The sequence below is a fragment of the Schistocerca nitens genome, chromosome 2 (assembly GCF_023898315.1).
Source record: "Schistocerca nitens isolate TAMUIC-IGC-003100 chromosome 2, iqSchNite1.1, whole genome shotgun sequence".
Lineage (NCBI taxonomy): Eukaryota > Metazoa > Arthropoda > Insecta > Orthoptera > Acrididae > Schistocerca > Schistocerca nitens.
In genome coordinates, this window is record NC_064615.1 from 319,157,343 (window position 1) to 319,171,385 (window position 14,043).

Consider the following 14,043-nt stretch of genomic DNA (forward strand, 5'->3'; position numbering starts at 1 on the left):
ATTTAATGTTATTTTAGGGTTTCTTATTAGGTCCACTTTCAGCAGGAGGTACAGTGTTTTGTGAGGGGCTAGTGACAATTTAACACTCCAACACCTGCCCTCAAGTTTGTGAAATGCTGCATTGCATTTGTCTTCTGTAATTCTTCTGGATTCACCACTTAAAATGAAGAGCATGTCATCTGCTTTTTGGTAGTCATACCAATATAAAAAGTTGAGTGAGGATTGCAGCTGCAACAGAACTGGTACACGACATGGCTGTTTTGACAGGTTGCCCCCCTCTGGCGGGATAAGATAACTTGTGACGGGGACTGGAATAGGAAGTGCTGTATGTGTGGATTGGACAAGTCTTGCACGTAGGTCTTCCACAGGATATGATTCCTGTGGCAAGAGCTTGAGATTGGGAGTAGTGTAGGGATGGACTAGGATGTTGCGGAGGTAGGGGGAGAGGGGGGGGGGGCACTGGAACACTACTTTTTTCAGGGGGGTGGGCTGAGGTAGGATGTCCCTCATTTCAGGGCATGATATTCCAACCCAGACTTTCCATTATTTAACCACATTTTATGTCATTTGAGATTCATCTATTTTAAGAAACAAATTATATTTATGACAAACTGTCCCCATCATCAGTAAATATGTCTTCAGGCTGTAGCCATTTCTACTGGCTTACTACAATTTGTGAAACTTTGTCAGAGGCCAGAAAAAGTGGCAATTGAAGCCCATAAGTGAACTAGACATCCTGCAAAGCTTATCATTTCAGTGTGTGAGGGTTGTTTGCAGAAGTTACTAAGCTACTTGAAGGTAGCTGTAATTAATGAGAACTAAGACAATAATGTACAGCAAGCTTACATGAAATTGTACAGTTCTAATATGAGAAACACTGGAAAAATTGCAGATTATGCTGTTGCTCACCTTCTAGTAAAGTCGTCCAAAAATCAGAACAATTGCAAAATGGTTTAGACAAGATATTTGTATGGTATGAAAAGTGGCAATGGACACTGAACAATAAAAAGTGTGTGGTCCTCAATATGAGTACTCCAAAAACTCTGTTACATTTAGGTTAGATGGTAAATCTCATAAATTTAAGGGCTGTGTGTTCATCTAAATACCTACAGATTACATTTATCAGCAACATAAATTGGAACCATCACATATAAAGTTTTGTTGGTTATGCAGACCAAAAATTTGGGTATGCAGACCAAAAATTGCATTTATTGGCAGAACACTTAGAAGATGCAACAAATATGCTAGAGAGACTGCTTGCAATTGCTTTTCTGCCCTCTTCTGGAGCATTTCTGCACAGTATGTGATCTTTGGCATGTAGGATTGCCAGAGGACATCAAAAAAGTTCAGAGAAAGGCAACTTGTTTCCTATTCGCATGGCATTTGGAGAAAATGTCACAGATGTGATGAGTGAGGCAGGGTGACAATAATTGAAACAAACAACAATATGGAAAGGATAGATTGCCAGTCAAAGTCAGGTGGCAGCAGTTGGAGACTGTGTGTGTGTGTGTGTGTGTGTCAGAGAGAGAGAGAGAGAGAGAGAGAGAGAGAGAGAGAGAGATCTCCTTCGGAAGAAGGAATTTGTCTGAAAGCTTAAATATTTTAACATTCTTTTTCTTTGTGCCTCGATGTGACCCAAGGTCTCCTCTTAGTGATGAGTAGTGATCTGTCATTTCCATATTGTTGTTATTCTGTCCTGGACTTTGTTGTCTAATCACTGAAACAAAGGTGTTGTTCGTTGTGGCAAGATCTTTTAATGAAATTACAATTGCCATCTTTTTCCCTCTGAACGCCATTTTGTTGACTTCCACCTACATTGGCAGAAAATACCATTGTGATAAAATAATAGAAATGTGAGCTCACACAGAATGATTTAAGCATTCATTTTTTCCAAGTGCTATTCAAGATGGAACAGCAGAGAAAGAGTCTGAAAATGGTTCTATGAATTCTTTTCCAAACACGTTTGTATGAGTTGCAGAGTAATTGTGTAGATGTAAAGCAGTTTAACCGCACTGGAGTATCTGCCTGGGTATGTAAAATATCATCCGTAAAAACCAGTGAGTAATACAGCAGGAGAAAACTATGAGTGCCTATGTTAGGAAGAGAAGGATTTTCATTTTACTGAGATGTAGTGATTGCAGTTAATTCAAGGGACAAATGAAGAAGGTATGAAAACAAAAGGGAGTTTTTCAGGTACAAAGATGTATCTAATACATGTAATACTTCTGAATAAAGAGCAGGTGTGACTCCTGAAGTATGTTATGGAAATAGCAGCAACATTGTAATCTTATATTTTTTAGATAAACAGTCATAATTCAACATGCCCCTTTCTTCTTTCAGAGTATGCAGGAAACCTTGGAGATGCAGGTGATACGGATTGGAGAGATGTCGAACAGCAACATATACTCCAGCTTGTAGACAAATTTTAACTTTAGTCACTTGATTTGTTTTGTATGTAAATAATTGAAAGTGACTTGTAATAAAGATTTTGTTATATTTTTTTATATATTGTGTCATAATTTTATTGGCGCAAAACTTGCAATTTTCCATTGATAATTAAATTAATATTTGAAGACCAAAAAGTTGCCCCTGCTCTCACTTATTAGGGTAGTTCAAAAAGAAACAAGCCAGAGGCTGTAAAATGAAAACTGCTGAAGGGATATAATGACATTGCCTATAAAGGAATGTGTGGTCCGTATAAGAATGCTGAGGCTCTGAACACACTTCTGTAATGACGTAGGTGCACACCAACATGACAGTAGATTGGCCATAGGCACACAGTGATCATCCGTGGTATTCAGCAAACCTGAAAACAGAGAACTGGAGACTTCAAAAGAAGACGAAAAGCGTGTAGTGCATTTCCTTACAGCAGAAAGAGTGCAAGAAATGAAAATTCGTTGAGGAATGGCCCAATTGCAGATAGAGCACAGAGCATCCATTGCATTTCCAATGCTCAATCTGACCTCTGGGGCAACTGCTACTACTGTAACTTACTGGTCTCCAGGAGTGAGGGTATCCACCTGCTGGACAGTGGTATTGGTAACGTAGTGTGGCATTCCAGATTGTTCATCATTGGCCGACGATGTCCTTTCTTCCATGAGTTGCTTGTGCCACGCCTTGATCTTTGCAATATACGTGAAGTGCTCTTCATACACTCGGCCATTCTTTGATGAACTTCCATTTCCTGCTCTCCAGTTGTCAGGAAATGCACTACACCGCTTTGCTGTTCTTTTGAAGACTCTATTTCTCTGTTTTTCAGCATGATGAGTGCAGAGGATGGTCAACGCATGCATGTTCCCACTCTGTCGTCACGTGAGAATGAGCCCATGTCATTTGAGAGACGAGTTAGGACATCAGCACTTTTATAGGGACCATACATTCTTTGCTAGGCGATGACATGACAATCCCTTCAGCAGTTTTCATTTGAGAGTCCCCAGTTTGTTTCTTTTAGAACAGTCCTAATATTCCAACATTACAGGTGGGTTGAATCCAACTCAACGCAATTCGGAGATGTTACTGTTGTGGAAGTGATTCACAGAAGCACCAAATAAACTGGTATAGACATATGTACTCAAATACAGAAATATGTAAACAGGCAGAATACAGCACTGTGGTCGGCAATGCCTATATAAGACAGTTAGTGTCTGGTGCAGTTGTTAGATCAGTTACCAGTGCTACAATGGCAGGTTATAAAGATTTAAGTGCGTATGAATATGGTGTTGTAGTCGGTGCACGAGCGATGGGACACAGTATCTCCAAAGCAGTGATGAAGTGGGGATTTTCCTGTATGACCATTCCAGGAGTGTACCGTGAATGTCAGGAATCAGGTAAAATATCAAATCTCTGACATCACTGCGACCAGAAAAATATCGTGCAAGAACGGGACCAATGATGACTGAAGAGAATCGTTTGATGTGACAGAAGTGCAAACCTTCCGCAAATTGCTGCAGATTCCAGTGCTGAGCCGTCAACAAGTGTCAGCGTGCGAACCATTCAACGAAACATCATGGATATGGGCTTTTGGAGCTGAAACGCATTTGTGTACCCGTGATGACTTCACAACACAAAGCTTTATGCCCGTCAACACCTACATTCAGCTGTTGATGACAGGAAACATGTTGCGTGGTCAGATGAGTCTCATTTCAAATTGTATCACGCGGATGGACGTATACAGGTATGGAGACAACCTCATGAATCCATGAACCCTGCATGTCAGCAGGGAACTGTTCAAACTGGTGGAGGCTCCCTGTAATAGTGTGGGACGTGAGCAGTTGGAGTGATATGAGGCCCCTGATATGTCTAGATATGACTGACTGGTGACACGTATGTAAGCATCTTGGATCTTCAGTGTATATGACTCATGTAGTAATATGATTTTATCTTCTCAACATGATCTGAAATGAGCACTGACCCACTAAATTTCATCAAAATGATAGTCCATAATGTGCATCTTTTCACAAGATCAAGTGGAAAATTCTTTCAAGTACTTGCCAATCCTGCTTTATGTGTAATTTCTGAAGTAAAGATGTAGAATCCCTGTTATCTCATAAAGTTCATAGTATTCTCTAAACAATGAATTCCAAGTATGCACAATTCAAATGTTTAAAAGCCATTCTACAAATGGAATACGAGGTGTTGCTATTCAGAATATTGTGATTAAGTCAACTTGGGATGGACACCCTATCTACATTATTTCCACAGCTGGAGCTCTTATATATGTTAAATAGTGAGGAAAGAAACAAATCGAAACAGTACTGCACTTGAGTACAGAGTAGCTATTTGTATTTTTTAGATGGTAAATGTGAAATTTTAAAGCTGTCAAATTGCCCATCTTCTGCACAGTACTCTAACACCTTCTACTTTTTGTTGTTGATAAATCATTATGGCTAGCTGTGTGCAGTTAGTAATTTGTATCTGCCACCATCACAGACAAATAAATGCAGAATCATTAATATAAATCTCTCTCTCTCATTGTGAATGTCTCTTTGTGAAGTGAGGTATCAATATTCAGCTAATTTGAGTTTAAATGTCTTATCAGTTGTATACAGAAGACATACTCCAGAAGGATAGTCATGAATTACAGTTTAATATGGCTCACCACTAGAATTTGTCCATTTATTTGAGGAGAGGTTGATCTACGTACAGTTTATGCATTGGGTCAAGTCATCCAGGTCATCTCAACCACTATCTCAGATTTGGATGAAACTTAGCCTATTTGTTCAGCTTATAGAGATAAGGCATCATACAAAATTTTAGCATTTTATCTCTGTGTGTTTCCATTTTATGGTACTTCAATGTTAGAAAGTTTGGTTCTTATTTAACAATGTAATGACACAAAAGGACACTTGCTAACATTTAAAAAAATTACCTTTTTTGTCATCCAAAATAATGTAGAATTTGGAGGTTATATACTCTGTAGTACGAGGATTGTAAAAAAAAAAAAAAAAAAAAAAAAAAAAAAAAAAACTCTTTATCATAACAAGACAAAGTGATGATGGTATTGTACTGACTGATGAACAATGATTTATGAATTAACCTTTTTTTGATGATCATCAGCCAAGGGAAAGAATGGGGACAAAATGGACATAGAAGTGGCTGTATGTCATTTTGTAATTTCTTGTAATGCTGCGAGCAAATTAGAAGGCTTACAGAGAGTTTAAATTTTGCACATGTAATGCCTCTGGAATCCTAGGTGATCTTGAACTGAGATAAAAAACGTCACAAATCATGTGATTATATATTGAAAGTGATAGTTCCTAAAAAAAAATTCTCCAAATTGATCCTCAAATAAAATATGTTTTGTGTTTGTTGTAATTTTTTGTTTTGTAACAGATAGTAGTTTGTAAGAGATGTCTTGCTCACAAAAGGCAAAAGTCCTGAGTTTGAGTCTCAGTCCAGCACAGTTTTAATCTGGCAGAAGATTCGAATCAGCACACATTCCATTGCAGAGTGAAAATTTCATCTGTAAACATCCCTCAGACTGTGGCTAAGCCATGTCTCTGCAATATCCTTTCTCCAGGAGTGCAAGTTTCACAGAAGAAGATGTGTGAAGTTTGGATGGTAGGAGATGAACTGGTGGAAATGAAGCTGTGAGGACAAGTCATGAGTCATGCTCGAGTATCTCAGTCGGTAGAGCAGTTGTCAGTGAAAAGCAAAAGTCCCGAGTTTGAGTCTTGGTCCAGCACACAGTTTTAATCTGCCAGGAAGTTTCATATCAGTGCACACTCTGCTGCAGAGTGACACTTTCATTGTGGAATAGTTTTAAATTTAAGGCTCCCCCGACAATATAGTTTTGTCCCAACTGAAATTTTGAGTGATTCAACTTATAAATGGTACAGGCTCAACAAACAATACAGGGCTATTACAAATGATTGAAGCGATTTCATAAATTCACTGTAGCTCCATTCATTGACATATGGTCACGACACACTACAGATACGTAGAAAAACTCATAAAGTTTTGTTCGGCTGAAGCCGCACTTCAGGTTTCTGCCGCCAGAGCGCTCGAGAGCGCAGTGAGACAAAATGGCGACAGGAGCCGAAAAAGCTTATGTCGTGCTTGAAATGCACTCACATCAGTCAGTCATAACAGTGCAACGACACTTCAGGACGAAGTTCAACAAAGATCCACCAACTGCTAACTCCATTCGGCGATGGTATGCGCAGTTTAAAGCTTCTGGATGCCTCTGTAAGGGGAAATCAATGGGTCGGCCTGCAGTGAGCGAAGAAACGGTTGAACGCGTGTGGGCAAGTTTCACGCATAGTGATGTGAAAGATTCAGTGTTTAAACCTCCTCTACCAAGAAACGTGCCAGAACTGCGAGCTCGCATCAACAATGCTTTTGAACTCATTGATGGGGACATGCTGCGCCGAGTGTGGGAGGAACTTGATTATCGGCTTGATGTCTGCCAAATCACTAAAGGGGCACATATCGAACATTTGTGAATGCCTAAAAAAACTTTTTGAGTTTTTGTATGTGTGTGCAAAGCACTGTGAAAATATCTCAAATAATAAAGTTATTGTAGAGCTGTGAAATCGCTTCAATCATTTGTAATAACCCTGTATTTTTAAAAAGTTCAAGTTATTTCAGTTTCTTTAAAACACACTTTATACAGTAGGCACTATTTGGAACTATAACATTTTTTTTCTGAATAGAGCATATACTGAAAATTGGTAAGTTCTTCCTGCTGATGTTTTAGGATGTCCAACAACAGCAAGCCCTTGAGTCTGGGAACTGGGAAAATATCCTCTCATTTGGGCCAATAGAAAGGCAGCTGTTGTCCTGAAGGCTTCATAAATTGTATGGCAACATCACATTTAGTTCACTGATTCTCCCAAAACACTAGAAATTGAAATACTTACAAGCTACATATCTTGATGGGGTACGGTTTAGCTGGTTGTAACATAAGGATCGATTTGCACAAGATATAAACAAATAAGTTCAATTGCTAACTATCCTTGTGTCATTGGAATGATATGCACAAAAAATTCAAAATACTTTCAAAATTTCATAATACTCAGCACGACAAGCATAGAATCTTTTTAACAAAAAAGAGATTCTTACCTTACCAAAGCCTAGAAAATGAGGAGAAACTGAATCATGAAATGATTTGTTAAGGAATACTGTTTTCCAAAGTAATGGACAGTCTACATATTTACCAGATATAAATGATGTTGGAAGCAATATCAGCAATGTGAAAAAAACTTAATTTGTGGACAATTTAATGAAATTTATTCAAATTTTAAAAGCAAATATTCAGGAACTAAAGTAGGTTTTTATACATTGAGATCAATTCACTCCAAATGGTGTGTTTCAACAGGTTTTCATGCTACTCTCTCAGTACAGCCCTGTACCAATCATCAAAACATAATTTTACTAATGAATACAGTAACATTTGAGGAAAGCTATAAGGATCCAACAAAAAGGTAGTACGTGGAAGCCCAACTGCTGCATGTATTCTATGGTGCAGTAATGAATGCCCTCAAAAAGAAACGCTACTGTATTTACTTAAAAAAATTAAAATCTGTGATGAAGATGAAATTACTGATTTTCATCAATACATTTAGACTGGCCAAACACAAATGATCACATCTACTGCAAACATTGCTGACATTATCGAGGATTTTTTTGTCTAAACTGGAAAATCTTTTTCCATGTTCACATTGCCAAGTGTCCTCCAAAATATTATAAGGCACTGAAAGAATCATCCAATGTAGATGTCGCCACATCATCAATGGGTTTTAGTGAAAATTGCTCTTCCGCTATCCAGGATGAAGCCGAATGATACCACTGGACATATGACTCATTAATCTGTGATAAATGTAATAAATACTGAAGGTGAAAAATAGTTACATGCGTGTGTAGCTAATAACATGAAACATTATGTCTGTATGGTCCAAAAAATGCAAGATGCTATGACTGAACTCATCTCAGAGAGATTCTTGCATTTATTGTGCGGGCCAGTATAAAAATATGTTTAATTTGATCTTTGCAACTAGCCTTAGGAAAACTGAATCTGACGGCATAGAAGGGACAGTTAAAAGATAGCATGAAAGAAATTTTTTCAAAGACAGCTAGAGCATCAAACACTATCAGCATCATATTTGTAATTTTAACATCACCAAGTAAGCAGAAGCTTCCATATGGTTAAGCTGTTTGACTGTTTAGAGAACTTGGGAACAAGGAGGATCAGTGGTGATCTGGTGTCTGCACTGAAATATGATGTTCTTCTGCACATACATAAACTGAAGTCCCCTGCCTAGGTTCTGTATGAATGTTCGGGCTAATCTCAGGAGGTACTGAAGGGATTTTGATATGGTTTTCACTAATAGGTAGACAGATTTAGGATGAGGGTTTGTGTATATAATGTTTAAATATTTCGTGCAAATTGGCTAAACTACTATAAAATTAAAGTCCTCTGCCATTGTGAAAATATTACCAATGCTATCTAGCAGTGAAAGGCAGAACTCTATGGAATCGTGGCAGCTCGCACGGCTTGGCGCTTCTGTTGGGCATGTATCAATGTTACGTGACAAAGGATGTTGCTTGGCAATGGGTGCTACATATCAATGATGCATGGCAGAGGGTGCTTCAGACCAGTGTTGTGTGGCAGAGGGGTGCGTCCTACTGATATGTGGCAAAGGGTGGTTCAACCCGATGTTGTGTGGCAGAGGGTGAATCTTATTGAAGATACATGGCAGAGGAAGCTCATTAGCAACATTACATTGCTTCATAATGATGTTTCGTGGCAGAGGGTTCTTCGTACCAGCGTTTTGTGGCAGAATGTGCTGTGTGTCAATGTTGTGTGGTACAGAGTGATTCACACGAGTGTTGCATGGCAGAGATTCCTTTGTACAGTGTTACTACGTGGAGAGTTCTCTGTGCCGGTGTTGTGAGGTGGTGTGCTCTGTACCAATGTTGTGAGGTGCAGAGTGCTCTGTACCAGTGTCGTTTGTCAGAGGGTGCTTTGTACCAATTTTGCATGGCAGAGGGTGCTGTGTACCATTTTTACAGGGCAAAGTGTGATTTGTACCAATGTTCTGTGACAGAAAATGCTATGTAATGATGTTCCTGGTGATATGTGCTTCATAGCAATTTTGTATGGAAGAGGGTGCTGTGTGCCAATGTTGCGTGACAGGGGGAGCTCCGTAGCGCATCTGACTGGTGCCGGAGTCAGGCAGTCAGCATTTGGCTATAGCTCATGCCATTTTAATCATAACTGTTTCTGCATGCACTGTGTTCAAAATGACAGAAATTTTAAGCTTAGAAGTACCATAAAATGGAAACGGAGATAAAAATGCTAAAATTTGGTGTGGATACTATCTCCATAGGGAGAACAAATGAATCAAGTTTCAGCGCAATCTGAGATGATCGGAGAAAATGCCTTTTTTCTGGTTTAATTGATATACACCCCATTATTAAAGCTAGGATTAAATTTCTTGCCCCCTTCTGAGTGCATGGTTTTTTATCAGTTGTATGGAGTCTTTAATCAGAGCTATATTGTGCTGGAATCGAGACTATTCTGGCAGTGTGTTTTATCTTGCCTTTTACTCTATCTTGATTCTTAACACCACCAATGAAAGACTAAATTGCACATGGTTGTGTGGTAGCGGAAAGTCCCGGAGAACTTAAATAATTTGGACTAAAGGTAACAACTCACCAAATAGTGTTCAGTCACTGGAAACCACATACATTGTTATCTTTCTGACGAATCCTATTTTTGAGTGCTCTCTCTCTCTCTCTCTCTCTCTCTCTCTCTCTCTCTCTCTCTCTCTCTCTCTCTCTCTCTCTCTCTCAACCTTCCCCAATCCTCTTCCCCACTCCCTTCCTCCTTTTCCTCTCACTTCTTCCACCTGACACAACAGTGATGCTCATACTAGTTGACTTTCGTCATGCAGGTTTACAAAAGAATGTCTGAGTCTGAGATTTGGAAGTTCAGTTGGATCAGTTGCAACTAAATGTAAACAATTTTATCTCAGACACTCAATGAATTTTTAGTGTGTTTATTAACAACAAAAATTTTTGTTTTAGGGCATTGGCATTGGGACAATTATCAGGCTTTCAATTTTGGACATGCATAAGCTTAACTCTAGACTGGAAACATTTCTCTAAAGTATTTATTTGAGTGAAGCAAACCTTATTTCCAGAAAAATTTACAACTGTTACTATGGATGATAGTATAACTTGGAAGTTTCCTTGTAAAGCCTGTTTTACACAAGCGACTTCCCGGCCAAAATCAGCTACTCAAAGTGCATGGATTTGTTGTGGCTGCATTCAAATCAGCAACCAACCACAAAGTGACTGTGAGTGCCAAGTTCACAGTTCTCAATTTCCAAGTATGCTGCACGGTACACTTGCACAGAGACAAAGAACTGTTGTCATGTCATCTGCTAACATCGGAAGTTATAACCTATTCTGCTCGAGCTCACTCCTATTATTGATATGGACTTTGTGCTTCCGTGTCTTTTTAATCTTTATTATGTTCTTTCCTTTGTGTTTGTGGCACACTGAAAAGTTTCACAAGGTCCTGGTATTTTTTCCTACTAGTTCTCTCCTACAAGAAAGATGAAGTATCTGAAAGCAAAAAGTATTTATGTTTTATGGAGGAAAGAACCTGCACAATGCATAAATAAGAACATAAATTGAGAAATGTGTTTTAATGAAAATTATTTCAACAGTGAAAAAATCCAAGTTATTGGATGAGAAAAATAATTTTCATTGTATTTGACACTTAGCAAAAAAACAAGATACAATGCGAGATGCTTATAACAGTTTCCACAATGAAACTGTCTCGAAACCTGGCAGAAAATCCAAAGAGATTCTGGTCGTATGTGAAGTATGTTAGCAGCAAGAAACAATCAATTCCTTCTCTGCGTGATAGCAATGGAGATACTATCGAAGACACTATACAGTGCTGCCAAAGCAGAGTTACTAAACACAGCCTTCCAAAATGCCTTCACAAAAGAAGACAAAGTAAATACACCAGATTTTGAATCGAGAACAGCTACCAACTCGAGTAACATAGAAGTAAATATCCTTGGAGTAGTGAAGCAACTTAAATCACTTAATAAAACCAAGTCTTCCGGTCCAGACTGCAAACCAGTTAGGTTCCTTTCGGAGTATGCTGATGCATTAGCTCCATACTTAACAATTATATACAACCGTTCGCTCGATGAAACATCCGTACCCAAAGACTGGAAAGTTGCACAGGTCACACCAATATTCAAGAAAGGTAGTATGAGTAATCCACTAAATTACAGGCTCATATCGTTAACGTCGATATGCAGCAGGATTCTGTGTTCGAACATTATGAATTACCTCAAAGAAAATCGTCTATTGACACTCAGTCAACATGGATTTAGAAAACATCTTTCCTGTGAAACAAAACTAACTCTTTATTCATATGAAGTGTTGAGTGTAGAGTGCTATTGACATGGAATTTCAGATCGATTCTGTATTTCTGGATTTCCAGAAGGCTTTTGACACCGTACCACACAAGTGGCTCGAAGTGAAATTGCGTGCTTATAGAATATCGTCTCAGTTATGTGACTGGATTTGTGGTTTCCTGTCAGAGAGGTCACAGTTCGTAGTAATTGACGGAAAGTCACCAGGTAAAACAGAAGTGATTTCTTGTGTTCCCCAAGGTAGTGTTATAGGCCCTTTGCTGTTCCTTATCTATATAAACAATTTGGGAGATAATCTGAGCAGCCGTCTTCAGTTGTTTGCAGATGAGGCTGTAGTTTATCGACTGATAAAGTCATCAAAAGAACAAAATAAACTGCAAAACGACTTAGAAAAGATATCTGAATGGTGCAAAAAGTGGCAGTTGACCCTAAAAAAATGAAAAGTGTGAGGTCAACCACATGACTGCTAAAAGGAACTCATTAAACTTTGGTTACACGATAAATCAGTCTAATCTAAAAGCTGTAAATTCAACTAAATACCTAGGTATTACAATTACAAACAACTTAAATTGGAAAGAACACATAGAAAATGTTGTGGGAACGCTAACCAAAGACTGTGTTTTATTGGCAAGACACTTAGAAAATGTAACAGACCTACTGAGGAGACTGCCTACACTACGCTTGTCCGTCCTCTTCTAGAATACTGCTGTGCGGTGTGGGATCCTTACCAGATAGGACTGACGGAGTGCCAACTGCATTGCAGACAGCTCCCACAATACTGGCAATTTTGGTGCTGATGTGTAATCGAAAATGACTACTCAAAACAGACGAGACTCAGTACAGGAATAAAATGCTAGAGGCAATGCAGTAGTTGCACTTGTCTTAAGTAGTCAATTCAACAAGGAAGTTGATCATGTGAAAGGGGCTTAGCTACGTTAATTGTTTTGAGGGTGAGTAGGGAAAAATGGGAAAATAAGCTGACTGTACAGAGAATTAGCAACTTCCAGGATACATCCTAATTTCCAGGTAAAATTTCGTCTAGCCTTGGAAAATGGCCTCTGAGAAAAGTGTCCTCAAGTATCTTCATGTGTACCACATCGAACTGAAGGTGCTCATTGATGACTAGATCCTGTAGAGCTACCAAATTGCATCTATCTTTATTGCTACGTTCCACCTGCTGTTTCAGATAGTACCAGACATTTTCAAAGGCATGAAGATCAGGTGATTTATAAGGCAAGTTGAGGTGCAAAAGGGTTTGTGAGTGTTTGTGAAATTAGGAATGTATATCTGAAGGTTTGTGTACAAGGCAGTTGTCATCTTCGAATATATGAAGTGTCCACAGTATACTCATTGTGAAGCTGTGGGAGAAAGAGCAACACCTGGCCACTGAGGATGTTGAAATAAACATCCTGGTTGATGTTCATGGTAAATTGAACACGAGCCCATTCATGGTATAAAAAACACTGTCAAAACATCACAGAACAACATCCGGCCTGAACTTCGCCATCCATTTGCTGTGAACTAGACACCTCATTGGCCTGTCTGTGCACTCTATCGCTTGCATCTTTACAAAAGAAGGAAAATCATGGCTCTTCAAGCAACAAGTACATGCCTCAGGTTAGGGAAAGTCAAGTTTCTGTGTTGTTTGGCTCATTGAAGATGTGTAACTTCATGCTGCACTGTGAACAGTGGCGTTTTGTGAGGCAAAAAAAAAAAAAAAATCCGGATTTCCATTGCGTGCAATTACCGTCGCAATGTTTGCTTGGAAACTGGTTGGGATGTACCTGCATTCACTGACAGCACCAAGTCCTATTGGGTTTGAAACTGACTGTCACTGACAAGGAGTGACACTTGTCTCTGGCCCATGTTGGTTAGGATACTTTTACAACCACTATTGTTGCACCGTTTGCATAGTTGTGAGTGGTACACTATCCTTTGTAGGTATGTTTAATATGCTGTGTTTGTAGCAACACAAAAACATCAGGCAAGCTCATTCACAATTTGGTTCCTAGGAACTTGGGAGGGGGGGCTGTGGGGAAGAGGCACAAGACAGTTTTGTGGATAGGTCTACAAAACGGTCATATGGAGGTAACATAGGATGGAAAAACAACTACACAACTTTTCATGTAGAGGTAATGTC

The 14,043-nt window shown here is 39.0% G+C and overlaps 1 protein-coding gene across 1 annotated transcript in view; it reads left to right on the forward strand.

The window, feature by feature from the left end:
- The window catches only part of LOC126236098 (beta-catenin-like protein 1), a 96,177-nt gene extending 93,673 nt beyond the window's left edge, over window positions 1-2,504 (forward strand). The window contains exon 11 of the mRNA XM_049945166.1: window positions 2,341-2,504. Within this exon, the coding sequence (XP_049801123.1) occupies window positions 2,341-2,429 (89 nt within the window). The 3' untranslated portion in view covers window positions 2,430-2,504. The remainder of the gene's footprint in view (window positions 1-2,340) is intronic.
- The last annotated feature ends 11,539 nt before the right edge of the window (window positions 2,505-14,043 follow it).